This window comes from Sceloporus occidentalis, unplaced genomic scaffold (genome assembly GCF_023333645.1).
Source record: "Sceloporus occidentalis isolate IW3139 unplaced genomic scaffold, rSceOcc1.0.p SCAF_48, whole genome shotgun sequence".
Classification (NCBI taxonomy): domain Eukaryota; kingdom Metazoa; phylum Chordata; class Lepidosauria; order Squamata; family Phrynosomatidae; genus Sceloporus; species Sceloporus occidentalis.
Window position 1 is genome coordinate 1772379 of NW_028317028.1, and position 18615 is coordinate 1790993.

Sequence of the window (18615 nt, forward strand, 5' to 3'; positions counted from 1 at the left end):
CATGTTAATTGAATTGCACGCCCCCTCCCTTTCTCTCAGGGTGTATCGATCTGCATGTTACGTCACTATCGATATGTTTGACGAAAAAAATATATATATCAAGTTCGAGGAGACCAGTCCCGGGTTGACCCGGAGACTTGAGGGAAATGCTGCTGCCGCTGCTGCTCTATAGGGATTTACAAAGCATGCTGCCTCCTGGCTGGGTGGGTTTGAATGGCTGCAAGTGGGATTAAGTGAAGAGGGAGAGAGAGAGAGAGAGAGAGAGAGAGAGAGAGAGAGAGAGAGAGAGAGAGAGAGAGAGAGAGAGAGAGGAGAGAGAGAGAGAAGAGGCTGGTCCAGCCCGGTGTGAGGTGGGAGAGAAAATAATATCCCAACACACACACACACACATTAATATCTCTCCAATATCCCCCCCAAGATGGCTGCCAACGTGGGATCAATGTTTCAGTATTGGAAGAGATTTGATCTGCGCCGGCTGCAGGTGGGTGCTGGTTTGGGGTGCAGGGGAAGGGGAGCGGCGGAGGGGTTAAGAAGTGCGGCGCCCCTGGGTGCTGGGGGTGGGAAGTTGGGCTGGGGGTTACAATGGGTGCAGTCACAGGGTATTAGGAATGGATCTGCTCGCTGTCTCTTTGCCTTTGTTCCTTTCACTCATTGATCAGCAGCATCAGCCATAAAAGCTCAGGGAGCCGGCTGGCTGTGTGTCTGGCTGGACTGGAGGGGGTAAGAGACCCCTACAGTGTGTGCCTCTATCGCAGGGGTTAATGCCCCGGTCTGGCACTGATTAGGGGGTCCTGGGAATTAACAGAATGGGGCTGTATTAGCCCCCCACTGAAAGATATTCGCTACCGATGTAGTATGTTGGGTACCAATCATTGCTACACTCTCAGCATTCTATGGGATTTGGATGGCTTGTAAGGTCCATCTAGATACCGACATTCGCTTTACTTGAAGTTTAATTATTGCCAAGTGGAGAAAGTCAGATTCTGGTCTGGTCATTGGGATGAAGGAGTTAATACAGGTGCTGCTTTTAAGGTAGTCTATTGGATTTGAACTTTTCAGTGGCACCAAGGGGTTAAATGGTCACCTTTGTCTTGTGGGCATCCATGGCACTTTGCTAACAGTGTGATAGCCATTGTCCCCAGCGCACAGAGAGTTAATGATAAGTATGCGAATGGATGGAGGAAGCACTTGAACCTGACTTACTCCTTAGTGCTGCTTGAAGGACCTACAAAGCTAATCTATGCTTCAGTGCTGGTCCTCCTGTATAAATGGCAAATATTAGCAAGCCCACGGCAAATGGTTCAGGTGGATTTTTTGTTGGTCCACAAAAATTCCCAAATATCAAACCATGTGGATGTGAGAAAGCGGCAGCGGTGGGATCAGTATTTTGCTGGCCATTCTTTACCTGAGCAGAATTCACTTAAACCTTTAATTCTAATGATTCAAACCCATAATCTGTAGTTTTTATTCGGAAACGGCAAACAATAACAAATTAGGGATGAATTGTATTCCTTAGTAAATAGACCTTCGTGACATTGGATTATTTTATTAGAATTCGGTATATTCCCACTGCACTTTTGCCCTCACAATAAGATGTTAACAGACTTCAACTTTCCACGATAAAGGTATAGAGTTCTAAGGTGTTCCCTTTAGAAAGAAAAAGAGCAAATCTGGTAAAGCTGATATGTTCATTAGCCAATAGAGTGCAAGCTTTGGAGACTATCTAGCTCTCTTCTTCAGGCATACAATAAATTATATCTGATGATAGATTACAAGCTTTCGAGACCATCTCGGGTTCTTTTTTAGGCATATTATCTGTTATAGTTCATAATAGACTGCTTTCAAGACCATCTCGGGTTCTTTTTTAGGCATATTATCTGTTATTGCTCATAATTGATTGTAAGCTTCAGAGACTATCTAGGTCTCTTTTTTTAGGCATATTGTCCATTATAGTTCATAATAGACTGCTTTCAAGACTATCTCGGTGTCTTTTCTTCAGCCATATTCTGGATAATATGCCTGAAGAAGAGACCTAAATAGTCTCAAAAGCTTGCAATCTATTATATATCAGTATCGCCTTTACCAAATGTGTCTATTTTACTTTCCACGATACGCAGAGAAGAACATATATGGTTTTTATACCAGCATACCAGACACCGTATCATTTTGATTTATTCCTCCTTGATCTAAGGAAATTATAACGCAGTCTGCACAGTTTAACACATTCACTGCCACGGGGATCTTTTCACTGAAAGGTTTCCTAGTCCCCCTGGCATCCAGAGAGGTTAATAATGCTCAGGGCTTGTGCTTTACCAGGCAGGCACTGTTTAAAATAAAATATTGTTTCAACAGTTGCAAGCATTGCAGGGTTGGGAGAGTTTCAGCTGTTTGCCTTGATCAGTGCAAAGTACAATTAATGTAATGATTGGAAGCTATGATTGATTTGTAGAACAGGAGAAGGGAGAAAGCCCCGTCCAGCTATTTGCATTAACTTAATGTAGATGGTGTACTTTTACACTGCCTTTATCCTGCCGGTTTTAGTGCTCAGCGCACCATCATTGATTTACTAGAAATGCATATACATATTTAACAATGTTTTACTTATAATCTCATAAATCGGTTTTGAGAGGCAATTTGCACAGCAGGGTTAATGCAGAATTCTGCAATCTTCTATTATAATGATAACTAGCCCTAACAATACGTTTCTGTTTTCTCATTCTGTAAATGTTATATATATATATATATATATATATATTATATATAAATCTATATAAAAAGGTTAATTTTGCAATAGATATGCTGGAATTTGTCAAGAAACTATTTATATCTCTAAATACTTATTTATATTCCATGTGTTATACATCGATACAACAGGCTGGTTTTGATGTTACTGCATTGGTGTTTTGTAAACAAATTAACAATAATAATAACAATAATTTGTGGGCTCTCTGGAAGAATTATGTTATTTCTCTCTTGCCCTTATGATGTTAGAAATCATTGTGTGTTATGTATATGAATTAAGGTTGTGATATAATGTTATTATAAATCTTGTATTAACATCTATGTGTATTGATTTGCATGTTTTAGTGAAGATGTACATATGTGGGGATACCCTTCTTGTTATTGAGTTGGTTCATTTGAAAGTGGTGTCATGTTTTGTACAGGGCGATTGTAATTTCTTGCAGGGGAGGGTATTATTTTAAGTGGTCCTGGGTACGCCGAGCCGGAACGAAAGGAAATGGTACCTGTGTATTCCCTGCTAGCGTTTGTAAATCAGACCGGGGCAGCGACTCTTTATGTATGATTGATGTTCTGTATCATTTGGAATGACAAGAGCATGGCAGGCAGATACGGGAGATTGCAGAGAGCTGGTTCAGATGTGCGCAGAGCTGGCTGCGATCCTCTTGTTTCCCTGTTATAATTTAGGTCTGGAGCACTGGTATTTGGGCTCACTCATCCCTGAATGTCAGTTAACAACATTTTCATTAAGCAAGTAATATTCAGTACTTTCACCTTTAGTGTTCCCGTATTTAGGCCACCGATTGGTCGCTTGTGTATTTTAAGCTAGCAAGCTCTACACATTTATTAGATTAAGATGACCCCCATCTAGTGCTCTTTGGGCCACCTAATTATGTGTACGGCTGTAGCGGTATTGGTCTGTGAAATCACCAAATAAGCCCTTTTTTTGTTCTAATGTTTTAAAGGACAGTCATGCTCTTGGAAAATCTTCAGTGCATATTTGCTTATTAACGCATATTGTATAGAACCGCTAATCATTAAAGAATGGCTTGGCTATATGAGAGGCGAGAGTTGGGGGGGGTTACTTGCTTTGTTTAATCTCAAAGAGCTATGTAGCTGCTCATTTACATGGATATTAAACAGGCTTATCCCTCTAGGAAATCACAATATATAAACGCTTTGAAGAAGGAGAAAACACACAATTCCTTTTTAGTACGCCGTAATAGAACATTACTCTGTCCTCTGCCAATTCAGCTGAGCTTTTAGAAATAGGTATTTTTTAATATATTTTTAAAACTGATTAGGTATATAGAAACAAATGAAACAATATTATTTCGATTTTGTTTTATTTATTATTATTATTGTTATTATTATTATTCTTGATTGCTTTATCATATCATATTCATGGTGTCAGTTCTTAGAATGTATTACATTTTTTAAATTATGGAAACTTTTACAGACGGATTAGGTAGCTCAGTCGAGATGGTTTAATTTGGCCAAATATTTGGGATGTACAATATTTGTGGTTTATTTGTGGCCCTCGTGGCCTGGAGTCCAGCTCTCATGGTGAACAATTTTGTTTACGGTTGTAAAGTTCAGCAGAGCATTCATTAAAATACAGGTAAAATTTAGTATATTAAAGTCTAGTACCTAATTTATTTATTTTCTTAACATTTTTATTGCACATTTAAGACCATTTTGCATAGACTCCAATGAATCTTACTGCATGGGAATTGGATTAGGCATCCTTTAGTTATTGGAGTTGACTACCAGGTATATGTCCCCAACCAGCTGATGTCCAGTGGGGGTCCAATCACCCCAAAGGGGGGATCTTTCCTTGGAAAAGTGGAACAGGGGCTATCACATCCCACAGAACTACCGCCAAGCCCAGTCCAGAATATGTCACTGTTAATGCAGCACAAATAATATTACTTTGTTGGAGTGTATACGGCAGTGATGCATTATTAAAGTGTTTGGCAACCCCATGTGTAGTGTCTGTGCTTACGGTGAAAGGTTTTGTTTGCTTGTCCCTTGTACAACGTCGCTCCATGTGTTCTAATAAAATGCATACTGTATATGATAGTAGCATTCTCATTTTGCTTAAGGTCTTCATAGCTATCTCAGGGCTGGCCCTGAATATTGTATAGCATATAACTGTGGCCTGCTTGTTCCACGTGCTTCTCTATGAAATGCTTGATATTCTCAGTAGAGATTGTTAGAGTTGGAGATCTTCTCAAAAGATCCTTCTAAACATAGAATGCTATGTCAGTAACTGTTGTGTAATTCTGAATATTGACTTGGGATGGGACAGTGAGGTCCCCATTTAGCTCCAGAGGTGCGTGTTGTACATACTGTCATGGAACATGTTAGACAAATGCGTTGCCAGCCCATGGCTATTTACATTGATATGCCTCCTTTTATCATATAAAGTCTGTGTAGGGATCTTAAATACGACGATGTACTCTCAACTCATAAAAGTAACAATGTAAATTTGGCTCTCTAATCCAGAGATGTTTTCACACATAACTTCAGTAACCGCAGATTGTAGCTGCTGCTTGCTCCTGTTTGGCAAACACATACCCTGAGCTCTTGATAAATGTTCCAGGTTATGCTGAAACATTGGTTTAAGTGCATTTCCCAACATAACAGTTACACAGTGGGCGAGGGCGGAAAAAGAACACAGTTCCATCAACTTCCCTTTCCATTGAGCCAGAAAAATCCCTTTAAGTGTGTTAGCGGGGAGGGAGAAATATACTTTCTGTCTTAAAAATGTCAGTGCTGTCTGAACCGCTCTCCTAGATCTATACGTATTATTAGTTATTGATGGGCGCTGGTTCACCAGGGATTTGCCCGGTTTGCCGGATGGCCAGTCCTGGCCTGCGTGACAAGCTAGCGTGAAACTTGTGTTTTCATTTTTTTACATGCATATATTTCGTCCTCTCTGTCTCTGTAAATTGCTTTCTTCTATTAACGGTCATCTTTTTGCACATAGAGGTACAAATAATCACGGAACGCGAGATCATTTAAAACATATACAATTTGCTTACTGGATTGTGTTACAGGTCTGCTTTACCTGTTATCTTACAACCTCTTGCTTGCCTGTTGTTAAAGCATTATCACCTTCATCATTTTTTATTGGCAGTAAGATTGTGCGATATAGGCAGGCCACCATAGAGCACCGGGGGATGTTAAAACACAAGGAATGCCCCAGTGTGCTTTCATTGGGTGGGACGTGTTTCTCTATTTTCTTGGAACATGCATTTAATGAAAAGGAATTGCATTAGTATCCAGACTGCCCAGTACTATGCTGTGAAACACCGCATTATATGCCTCGTGTAACCTAATCTGAGTAGTTCTCAAGCTAAAGACAGTGATCGAGGGGGCATTGAGTGCGTTATCTGCTAAATGTGTTCTGTCACTTGCTGGATTTGCCCCACCAGACTAAAAGGTACCAGCTCTCACCTGGAGGTTTCCACATCCTGGGAAAAATGCAAACTTTGGATGATCCTTAATGATAAAGTATATTTAAATCGGCGAATCACCTAACTGATTGAACTAAACATCATGCCGGGCAAGGTCAGCCCTTCTTATAGATACATTTGCCCTTTCTTATTGGAGATGTATAAAAGAAATGCCCAAGAATGTAGGGTCTGAAAGTATACAGTGGTTGAGGAAAGGTCAGGGCAGGGGAGCAGCTATAGTTTATTTTGCTGATAGAATTTGTTAGATTACAACTCTCACTCTTTATGGAGGACTGTTCTTCTTTGCTACCCAGAATCTTTCTGCCCCTCTTTGCTCCCATGATGTTCTTTTTTAGGAAGTCCGAGTGATTGATGGGTATGTGTCTATCACAATGTTTTACAAACCTAACGTTAATCCCTTTATTCAAGGACAACATAGAAACGGACAACAAGCTTTACATTTTTATGGCAGCAACCAAACAGTGCCTGTTAATGTGTGACATCCCTGTACATGATTAAAGAATGTAATTTCTGGAACAGGGGTTTGGCATTCTGCGGTGCAAGCAATGGTGCGTCTAATGCTGTGTTTAGTTATAAAAGTGTTACATTTAGCAAGTAGGTGGAACAGCACCTTTAAGTGTTCAGTAAAAATGTCTAGAATGGCAGCGTTGGTGACTGGCGAGGTAACGTACTCATTTTGTACTTCGGCTATGATAAATCATTTATTGGTGTGCTTACCAAGTACCTGCCTCCCAGTCTGAGGGAATTTATTATGCGACGAGAGGTCATAAGTTACTGGAGTGCATAGAGGTATGGAATGTGTGAACCTGCCATAAAATATGTGAATATCAATTAGAGAGCAATTTAAATAATAGATTTTTTCCATAAATGTTAAGTTTAAGGATGCTCAGAGCTGCACCCAAGTAGGCCATACCTGTCCTAGCTCTCTGGGCAAATGTCCGTTGGCCTATAGCACCAAATACTTGCCAATACTGCCAGTCCAGCGTCAGATCGGCACAGTGCTAGAGTATAGAGGCACAATCTGTGCAGAATATATATCCAGCCATGGAGACGCGCATGTCATTTGGGGGCCTCTGGCCTTAAAGTGCCAGGGCTGCTTAGCCATCCCCATTCTGACTATAGGCAATGATATCTAAATACACAACCTCACAATTACACCTGACAGATGTGAGCTTTCCTTCGGGTACAATTGTTCACTTTTAAACCAAATAGCTCCAAATTAACCAAAATAATAATAATTTTAAAAAAAAAGTGTCAGCTATAAAAAAATGTTTCCCTATGGAAAAAAATTCTCCTTGAGCATTAAATCCAGTACTGTATATAATAACCCTGGTTCTAGCTTATTTTAGCTTATTTTGTTGCTATAAACTTCCTGGAGGCTGCCATTGTTGTTAACCATGTGATGACTTTTCCTGCTCAATCGCCACACTGAGCTGATTCTTTATGGCAATGCTAATGCAATCTGTTCCTCCATGGGCTGTTATTAGACAGAGTGGTCTGGCTGGGTGGGAACTCCCACAGATGTCACAGGACAGCCCTCTGACGTCAGTGGGCAGTCCTGGCCGCGTCCCGCAAGGGAAGGCTCCGGGGAGCCGGAGTCCTGAAGTTCCCAGGTATGACGATTACAGAACATGCAAATGGCTATTATACAGCCTAAAACATTAAATTGTGCACAAAAGATAAATAAAAAATGAAACAGCAGAATATTTTGAAAAATGTACTTTTCATCTGGTACCATTAATAAAAATGGTGGGAGCACCCCTTAAAGTTGTTGCTAAAAACTGTGATGGTGACATACCTCCTTTCGAGATCTAAAAACGCATCTATATGTTTGATAAAATGTATAGATATATGTCTGCTGTATTGCTGGGAGACAATGGAAGTTAAAACCATGGGGATTTGTCTGGATGATGGATTGTGAATTAATATCACATTAATATAGATAACATATGTCTGCTGCGATCCCTCCCCCCACTTGCCTTTTTTAATATCCTTGTTTTAACCAAATTTTGCCATTGTACATTATATATCAGATAGTATGCTGCAATGTCTCAGAATACTAGGGTTTTGAATAAAATAAAAGGGTAAAAGCCGCTACACTTTATATTTTCGATTTATTGATCTAAAAGCTTTATTGGCTCTGTTTCTGTAGAAACCAGCAATGACTGCTTATTGTTATCATAAATGGTAGTTATCACTTAAAGCTTCAAATACAACAATTTTATATAAACGCCTTAAATATTAAATTGATTGCTGGTCCTATAGTGAGTGAGGAAGGGGTTAAGACATCTCAACAAAAAAAGGACAAATGTGTTTTCTGCCCAAAGGGATTCTGGCTGCTACATTCCCTGCTATAGCATTGAAGAATACTGTTTTTTTTATTATTATAAGGGTTAGAACAGTCATATCGCTGAAATCGTTTGATGGACGATTTCAAGTGTTTGAAGCTCACGCAGAACCTGCACCGTGATTAAAATATTGTAACCTTAAGATGTTCAAAATTTAATACATTTTACATATCCACTATATTTGAGCTCTGACATCCATTAACTGATATGACAGCTTGACTTATCTAAATGTTTTAGCATTTAGAAGATGTCAAAATTCCTCTTTAAGTTGATGACAGCAGTAAATAAGCCATCAGTTCAACTAACTGGTGCTTCTCTCCTAAAGTCTGCATTACAGGATTTGTCTCCATGATACAACATCACCAGAAATTCTACATTCCATTCGCATGAACCTTTACTGACCTCAGAGGATCTTCATGGGGTTTATGTGATTATAAAGTGAGTTGCATTGAAATGAAGAATGCCATGTCGCCACATTTCCTGAAGAAGAAGAATGGGATGAGAGGATACTCCTAAGCTTGATTTGGGATTCTAAATGTTTGGCAAAACCACTGCTTGGTTAGCGATGAGGTAGATGGGTACTGATCTAAGGCAGTTCTATTAGGTATCTGAGTGTGCGTGTACAGGCGTTTGGCAGCATTCATTAGTAAATCTGTGTATGGCCTGTGTGCTATTGGCTTTGAAGATCATGCTTTGGGTTGGAAGCTTGGAGAACTCCATGTTTTTTTATAATGTTCATACTTTAAAGAATATGATGACTGTTGGGGTTTGATGTACTCATGACTGAGGGCAGGGATATGATGTCATATCATGCCTCAGAAGGATATATGAAGTACAGAATACTATGGAGGCTATGCTGTTAGGCACAGACCTTCATATAGTCATATTCATTGGAATATATCCTGCCTTCACTTGGAGTTTCATAATTTATTATTATTTATATGGTTTATGTAGTGCAATCATGTTCCGCAGCGCTAGGGCCAGACTGGCAATTATGAGTTGCCCTTGGCACTTTAAAGCCGGTGGCCACCTGATGACGTAGGTGCAGCTGATGAAACGATATGTGCAGCCGCCTGCTATGTTGCAATGCATTTGCCTGGTGTTGCCATATGGCCAGTCCGGGCCTGCGCAGTGCTGTACAGTGAGAAATAAAAAAAATATATATAAAGAGCATTCTAAAACCAATCTAATTTAAGGAATACTCCACAATATTACTGAATTTGGATCAAAAGGAGCTTGTATGTAGATTTACATAGTTAGAGCCATTGGAAACTCCAAATCCTCAGGGACCCATAGCTAACAGGCAAGGTTTAAATGCTATCCTGACTGGATTATTGTGCTTAAGCATTGATATCAATAAATCTGATCTGTTAGGGATCCCTGAAGACTAGTGTGTAGGAAATACTTTATTCCTCTAATGCTTCTAGAATTGGTCTTATGAGTGGAATTTCACTAGGCACACCCAGGCATGATTACTGCCAATCCTGTCGAATCTAAACATCAATTAAATAGCACCTGTCTTGCAAAGTGAAGGCGGCTAAAAGGTCTCAAAAAGCAGCACATGATGCAGCAAAGGAGTTGCCAAAATTCCTCCACATCGAAGGCTCATCCAGGAGGTCACAAAAGAACCCAGACTAACATGTAAATAACGGCAAACCTCACTTTCCTCAGCTAAGGTCAGTGTTGACGATTCCACAATAAGAAAGCGACTCCGCAAATAATGCCACCCATGGGAGAGTTGCAAGGTGAAAACTACTGCTGACCAAAAAAGAACACAACGGCTTGTCTCACATTTGCCAAAAAACAACTTAATGATCCTCAAGACTTTTGGGATAATATTCTTTGACTGATGACTCAAAAGTGTAACTTTTTGGAAGACATGGGAACTGTCGAAGCACGCAAGCAAGTCCACCTCTAAATGGCACAAAATAAACAAAATGAAGGTTTTGGAGAGGCCTAGTCAAAGTCATGACTTGAATCTGATTGAGATGCTACGGCGTGACTTTAAAAAAGCAGTTCATGCTCGAAAACAATTCTGCCAAGAAGAGTGAGCCAAAATTCCTCCACAGTGATGTAAAAGACTGTTATCTCAAATGTTTGCAGTTGCTTCCACCAAACAGTAATTTTTTTAGGGGGGCAATTACTTTTTCACATGGGTGATAAAGGTTTTGATTAACTCTTTATCTTTAATCAATGACATGATCATTCAAAAGCGGCATATTGTATGCACTCACATTGTCTTTGTCTTATATTACAATTAGGTGGATGATGTAAAACATTTAAATGTGGCAAATAGGCAAAATAGAAGGAATCAGAAAGCACTTTGTAATTTATTGTTGCAGACATTTCTGTCATAATCTGAATTTTAGTCACTTAAGTGACCAAATATTAATTCTGGTCAATCAGTAAACAATATATATAAAAATTTATGTCTGAGAAAATATATTTTTATATATTTTTTTATGAAGTGGTCTTATGTTTTAACTATGGAAAATTTACTTATTTCAGGCGTAACATTTAGAGAAGCAAAAGAAGAATTTGTAACCAAGATCACCCTACTAAAGACCGGGCCATATTAGGTACTGGACAAAACTAAAGACCAGGTCATAATAGGTACTGGACAAAACTAAACTTAAATTATTAGTTAAATTAAACAAATCTTAGGTATAGCCCTTACACAACCTAGGTTCTGTAGTAATGTGGGACCAGATTAAACATACAGCCCCTGTTATTTAATAGGTAGTTATTGGAAATTTCTACTACCCTATTCCCAATAGGTTCTGTAGCCGGTGCCTAGAGTGTCTTCCTCTACATTATAGGGGATTCATTCTAATTTGGGCATATTCTGCTCCTCTTATGGGTCATATTGTGTATAATTTTTTTCCTGTCCCAGACTCATTCCGCTTTGTTCATTAGACCTGGGCTTTGTTGTATTACCGTTTAGATTTGCTCTGGTTGATATTAAAACATGCTATAGGTAAGGAGCCCATGTTTGCCACAAAACACAGCTACAAGTGATTGTTAGCAGTGCGTTCAGGGGGTCAACTAGGTTTTGAAAATGTGTTCGAGGGTAGTGTCCCTGGTTCAGTGTGCACTAATTTGCAAGATAAGCAAAATATAACCTGGTAGGGCGAATCGCCAAGATTTTGTGGTGATGATAAATCACACACTCAGGCTGTAGATTCGGCTTTTATTAACTACAAAATGTTCTGAGGCGGGGTATATACCGTATTTGCTCGATTATAAGATGACCCTGATTATAAGACGACCCCCCAAAATCAAAATATTAATTTAGGAAAAAAAACGAAAAGTCTGAATATAAGACTACCCTATAGGAAAAAAGTTTTACTAGTAAATATTAATTCATGTAAACAATTTTTTCATATTTAATAAAAGCTATGATTGAGAAAAATATATATTTTTTTATTTCCTTTTATTTGTCAACCTGCCCCCCCAGCTATGCACATCTGCCCCCAGGCTTGCCACTTTGCCCCCAGAAATGCCTTATACCCCCCTATTTGCCACTCTGCCCCATGATGTGCCTTTTAACCCTCTATATGCCACTCTGCCTCCAGAAATGCCTTATACCCTCCTATATGCCACTGTGCCCCATGATATGCCTTTTAACCCCCTGTATGCCCCTCTGCCCCATGATATGCCTTATACCCCCAAATGCCACTCTGGCATATAAGCGGTTAAAGGGCATATCATGGGGTTGAGTGGCATATAGGGGGTTAAAATGCATTTCTGGAGGTATATATATATATATATATATAACTGCTAACAGCAATCACACTTCTATCAAGCCAAGGCAGCCACCACCCCCCTTACACATCCATGCTATCACACACACACTCATTCACAAACATTTTAATACTCATTCATTCCATTAATCACACATACTTCACACATTAATCACAAAAACCCTCCCCCACCCCCTTACCTGAACTGCAGATCTCCCACTCGCAGACTTCTGCAGGGGCCCGGCTGTGCGAGCAACTTCTCTGGCCCCGCCCCCAGAGGAAGGAGGGGGGGAGGTAGATTATGTGAGGACTGTGCTAGCTTCCTGTTCTCCTGCTGCTAGAAGCAGAGACGCTGCTCGCGACCAAAGCCCGGTAAGCAGCCTGGCCCCAGCAGAATGAGGTCTGATTAGAAGACGACCTCGATTATAAGAAGAGGGGTATTTTTCAGAGCATTTGCTCTGGAAAAAACCTTGTCTTATAATCGAGCAAATACGGTAATAATGGTAGAAATATTAGGCCAGTGTGAAAAGAATCAGAGGGCAAGTAAGAAGACATTATTATGTATCTAGAAATGTATACGTTTTTCTAACTGTTAAACACAAAACAATACCTTGTGAATACCTTACCATATAGCATACTATAATATGCTATATTGTGTATATATAATGTATATTATAATAGCATATAATGTATATGCTATTCATGAGTAATGCCGCAAAGTACGTTGAACGTTAGTAAAGTTTTTAATGGAGAAGATATGACTCAAATAGTATTGAATATCATACAATACGCTGAGTCCTGAAAACCTGCCATATAATTTAATCATCATCATCATTCATCTATTGTCGTTACCAATGGAAAATCGCATTCACACCGCTAAACGAGACCTTCGGATGACTTCCATTTTATACACACAAGTCAACCAAAGGGAAGCTCCACGGAGGGCCTTTAGTCTAAGACACGTTCATCTAATTTAGAGACCGACCCCAAGGAGCACACCAGCTATATCCCATAGGCTAAAAAAAAGAATGTTCTAATTAACATTATTCTTTAATTATTACTTTTATTTTTTAGCAACAAGGGATCTGGTTTGCATCAGCAGGATAGTAAGACTTATTTTTAGCTACACAAGGGCAGCCTCTGTAGGAATGAAGTTGATATCATATGGCCATGTCACTTAACGGGAATACAGGGGTAATAATTGTTACTCTCTAAGCAGAACTGCAAGGATATAAATTCAGCCCCTCAGGCTACTTCACTTTGGAATCCTCTAGGTACTTTCGAAGTCTCTGTTCTTAATTAAATATGCAATTTTTCACGGTAACCAGGTTATTTCTTTTGTGCTGTGATATAATACTGTAAGGAATTTCCATAGCTCTTATTAAACATTATGCAGCCATTGTGCATTCCATAATTAAAAAAAAAATAATAAGAGAACAAAGCCTTATTCACTTGTTTTTTCGTTCTCCTGTTTAATTTATCAAATGAATTTGAAGGGGTATTTTTTTTAATTTTGTTTTATTTTTCTAGTTTAGTCTCCAGATGAGGTACCAAGTGCTTTAAAGGGAGACCGATTTAATTGCTCTGTAGGGATTGTCTGGTTATAAAGGATTTGTTGTTTGATTAATAAACCCTACAGGGAATAGTTTAATGCTCCTCATCTTAACAGAAAAAAAAAATTCTGATTGTTCTGTTAAAGTCTTCCAGCAAACGCCTCTTTATAATCACGATATTTGTGTTCCGCTATAGCTAAATAAATGGCTGGGTTTTTTCTCGTTTTACTCTTAGTTAAATGAAACAAACACGTACGCTCCAGGAATACAGTGAGCCAACTATGCAATGGCTGTTTATGTATCCATTAAGGTTAATGCTTGGTTGTTGGCATTAAATCGGCAATTCAGATAAGAGTAGATATAATTTTATGTAATATAAGCTCATTTATGTTTTTTTTGTTTTTTTTTTTGTCTAGCGTTCCTTTTAAATTGTTTCTGCTGAAAGAGCCTGTAAAACAGCATTTCCATAAAGTGGAATTGTGGCTTAAATTTAAATATTTAAAAAAAACTCATCCATGTTTTAACGTTTCACTCTTCTTCACGTTCGCTTCCACTATTTTTCTTTCCATTTTTTTCTAGAGTGTGCCGATAAAATAACATCGCAGCCTTTGACCTACTACTGTCCCCTTTTAATGGTGGAGCTGGGAAAATATTAGCATTGGTTACCAACTTGCATAAATTAATATTATTTGCTTTGGATATAATCTCCCTGGATTGCAAATCACCTCAAGGCAACAAACATAATTAAAGAATTCAACAAAAAATAATGCCTTTTGGGAAGTAAGTGAAATAATTATGCTCAAGTATTGCAAATATGCATGTATTTGTACGTATGTCTGTATAGTCACTAGGTGGGAATAGATAGAGTAGGGAATGTTGTAATATTTAGGTAGGTTAATTTGACATGTAAGAGCTGTTTCACCGCTCTGGTATGTATGCGATATTTAAATATCACCAGCAATATGCTCAACCAATTCATCACACCACTGCAGAGCTCTTGATTCCCATCATATATCCTTGCGAGGTTCCTATATAGATATCATTATAAGCAGGCCATATGTGACCCAGGGAATACCAGAATCAGCATAGTCCTTGTTGTGTGCTCTCGTTAAGTGTGTTTCTGCTGCTCATTTTGGCATTGATGGATGACCTCGGTTGTGCCAGATGCGCACGGCATTGTATTGATGTTGGTAGTGGGGTATCAGGTGCTAATGGCTAATAATTCCACTTTCCTTGTTCTAAGAACTAAGATGGACTTGACCCTAATGAACCGATATTCCAAGGTCACATGTAAATCAGTTCTTGGTTTATAAGTAACATGGCAAACCACGATTATCCTTTCATTTTTAAAATGCATCTTTCGTATAACCTTCTAGAAAAAAAGTTGTTTTTCTTTATATACTACCTTTTTTTAAATTTGGTATTATTATTAATTATTATAGCATCATCGTATTCTATGGCTCTGTAAAATATATGTCTGGTTTTACAGTTTTTGTTTGCAGAACCAGTACTGGGAGCATACTGGATAATTATGGCACCGAAGTACTGATAAAATCAATGGTGTTTGTTGTGTTGTATAGAAGAGTTTAATTTAGGATTAGATTAATTAGATTTTGAGTTTAATCCCACAACACAAATAATCTGACAGCAGGCAAGAACCATTCAGTCTATCTGGTCTGCCCGTTTTTTCTCTGGTGTAAAAAACCTTAAACCTTACTTGATCGCTATGCCTATCCCATATATGTTTTAACTGCCTCACTACTTAAAACCTTTGCGGGAAGGCTGTTCCACTTATTTGCTACAAAATTGAATGTCTCTTATGTAATTTCTATTAATGAAGTATTGGAGAATACAAAAACAGGCTTTAATTGTCATTAGCAGTAGATGGATATGAATCAGTGCTCATGAAATTGCTTTTTAAGTGTGCTGGATGCACTTGTGTGCCTGAAGATCTAAGTAAAGTTATTATGTCTATTTATTTTGTCTATGTACATGGTAATGGTTTTGAAGATTAAATCAAGCTGGGGCATTGTGCTGGCACGTGGGAGCATACAGGGATCAGTTGGGCCAGTGTATCTTTTGTGAATATTGACAGTAGTCATTTTGTTATGCTAGGTACATCTGTAAAATACAAGTCTTCATCTCTAGGACTTTGGTAATTTCCAGTGTCCTATAATGTGTGCAAAACTTCTAGATCATGTCACCAATTGGGCATACATGGGAAGTTCCCAGGGTATGCTACCCAGAGCTCGCCCTCTGGGGGAGTGGCTTCATGGAGGGATGGGGCTATCTGCAGATGGGGGCAGGGCTAACTACAGGCAGGTGTTAATGGGTGGGGAGTGGGAGGAAAGTGGGCAGATAATAGGCGTGGTTAAAGACCACTCCCCATCCCGACGAAAGAGGAAACTGACCCGGTGACCCAGGGAAGCAGGGCTCCGTCCATAGACTTTGGGTTAAACAGCAGTTGCCAGGTGTGTAAATGGAAGAGCTGTTTTTTTGTATGGAATCAGCATTATTGTTGGCCTTTTCTTTCTATGATTTTAATATTTTGAAAATTCTTATAAATATAAAAAGGTAATTTTGCCTTTTTTCATTTTCTTCCTGTTAACTTGCTGATCATTACTTTTAACATACTCGATAATATGTTCTGTTATTAGTAGTGTTCATATAAAAGGATTATATGCTTATATGTGTCTTACACAAAAAGGCAGCAAGCAATACTACTTTATGGCGTATAGAAAGCAAAAAAGGGTGACCTAGCAACATTGCCTTCATACATATTTCAATTGCAAGTTGCAATCACGGCACGCGTGACATTTTTCTGATATCGGTGTATAATCCCTGTTCCTCTACATCTAGCGATGGAGAAAGACATGCGGGGAGGAGGATCGTGCAGAGGCCAGTAATGTATTCGCAGTCATGCCGCAAAACAGCATGTTGTGAACTTGCATTCTCCCGGGAGCGATGGTGCAATGTTATTGGCTTTAACCGACACAGTCTGGAGCGAGTGTGTAAATTCATCAGGCTTACGCTATGGCTCTTGCTTTACTGAATAATTTACAATTGGTACAGCCCTGGCTGGTGGAGGTCACAGGAGTTCATAGGTTAATAACAGGTTTTAGTTTCTGATGTCAGCAGCTGCCTTGATAACATATGAAAGAATCCTATTCTGTTGATTAGATTCTGAAATGGATCAATTTTTAATCAGCACAACATCTGACTCGCTCAATGAGAGTAGCATTGTAGATACTGGAAGGAGGGCTTTTTAGGGATCGTCTTTTGTAATGTTTAGGTGACCCGTCCCATTCCCCCTCAAACAATAACAACTCTGTGATTTTCAGGCATCGGTGATGAACCAATATTTGGACTTTTCCGTGTGCAAATCAAAGCTATTATCGTTTGTAATAAATCAGTAACATTCCATTCAATGTAGGTAGGCATGCTGTCAGTGCGAATAATCGTCAGCGTGCTGTGACGGTACAAAAACATTTCTGCTGCTAGCACAAAAAAACCCATAAAAGGTTCAAGTACCCAAATATTATGTAGTGTGTATGTATATTCCATGATATCAGTCTTCTAATTTTGAATAGATATTAACTTTATGAACAGTTGCATTGTACATTTAGCAAGCGTGCGCCCACATTTACATCAGAGGCTGATAAGGGAACAACTTGTCAAATGAGTGATATTGGGAGTTCCTTATACACTCTCCCCAATAACACTGCGAACTTTGCCTCCCTCAAAGCTGTCCGTAGGGTAAATGGTATGTAGGGACACACTAGCCCTAGACAGCCTTTAGTGGGTGAGGAAAGGATGGGACATGGTCATGACCAGACATCACTCCACTGCCCAGACAAACAAGAAAATTGACCTGGGGAAGCCAAGGTCAACAGCAGCCAAACCTGAAGAGTTTCCATCAGGCCAGGAATGGCAAATGTCAGGTGAGCCGGTGCCTGATGACACCTCCAATCAACCATAACGCAGGACAGGTGGTCCATGTGATACTTTAGCATGCGGTCACCTGTGTCCAGAAGAATGTAAAGTACCGGGAATGTTTTTTCAGCTTCCTTTCTAGTCATAATCCCTGCCACAGGAGAGCTGTAGGTCATTGCATGCATACCTGTAAGGATGATACTGTAGTACATATAAATTCTGTCTCTGTTTTACACAATTTTTGATCACCTATATAGAATAATATTGTTTCTTCCAGTTTTAAAAAAACCCAACAAAATACAAAGTGGCTTCACGGTTCACCGTGGATAAAGCGTTTTGTCCACATTATAGAAGTGGAATAGACAGAATTGAGATGCAGGTATCCGTGTCCACAGTGATAGGAAATAATGCAGTAGACCTCATGTAAAGTTTTTCGTTTAAAAATGTGTGTTTTGTGTGCTGTTATTGGGTGCCGTACCTGAAGTAAACATAAATATCCATTACAGATATTTATTTTATATGTTGCTTATTTTGTGTTCATACAGCACACTACGTGTAAATATGTGATACACAATAACAGCAAAAAAAATAATTGTTACTTCTGGGTATTTACTTTTGGTAGCAACAAAGGGTTGCTTACAGACAGAATATATTAGCTGTCTCAAGGCTTTGTTTTAATCAAATGTCACAGATGGAACAGACTTTAAAGTCATCCAGTCCCTCTCCCCGCAGTCTCCAAAGAGACGGATATCTTAATATCTGGTTGTTGTATCTGATTTGACGTCATAATGTAGACAGGAGAGGGGGAGGAAACCAG

At 39.1% G+C, this 18615-nt stretch overlaps 1 protein-coding gene across 1 annotated transcript in view; it reads left to right on the forward strand.

The window, feature by feature from the left end:
• The first annotated feature begins 418 nt into the window (after positions 1-418).
• The window catches only part of LOC149289068 (homeobox protein cut-like 2), a 173356-nt gene continuing 155159 nt past the window's right edge, over positions 419-18615 (forward strand). Inside the window, exon 1 of the mRNA XM_089490998.1 lies at positions 419-481. Within this exon, the coding sequence (XP_089347124.1) occupies positions 419-481 (63 nt within the window). The remainder of the gene's footprint in view (positions 482-18615) is intronic.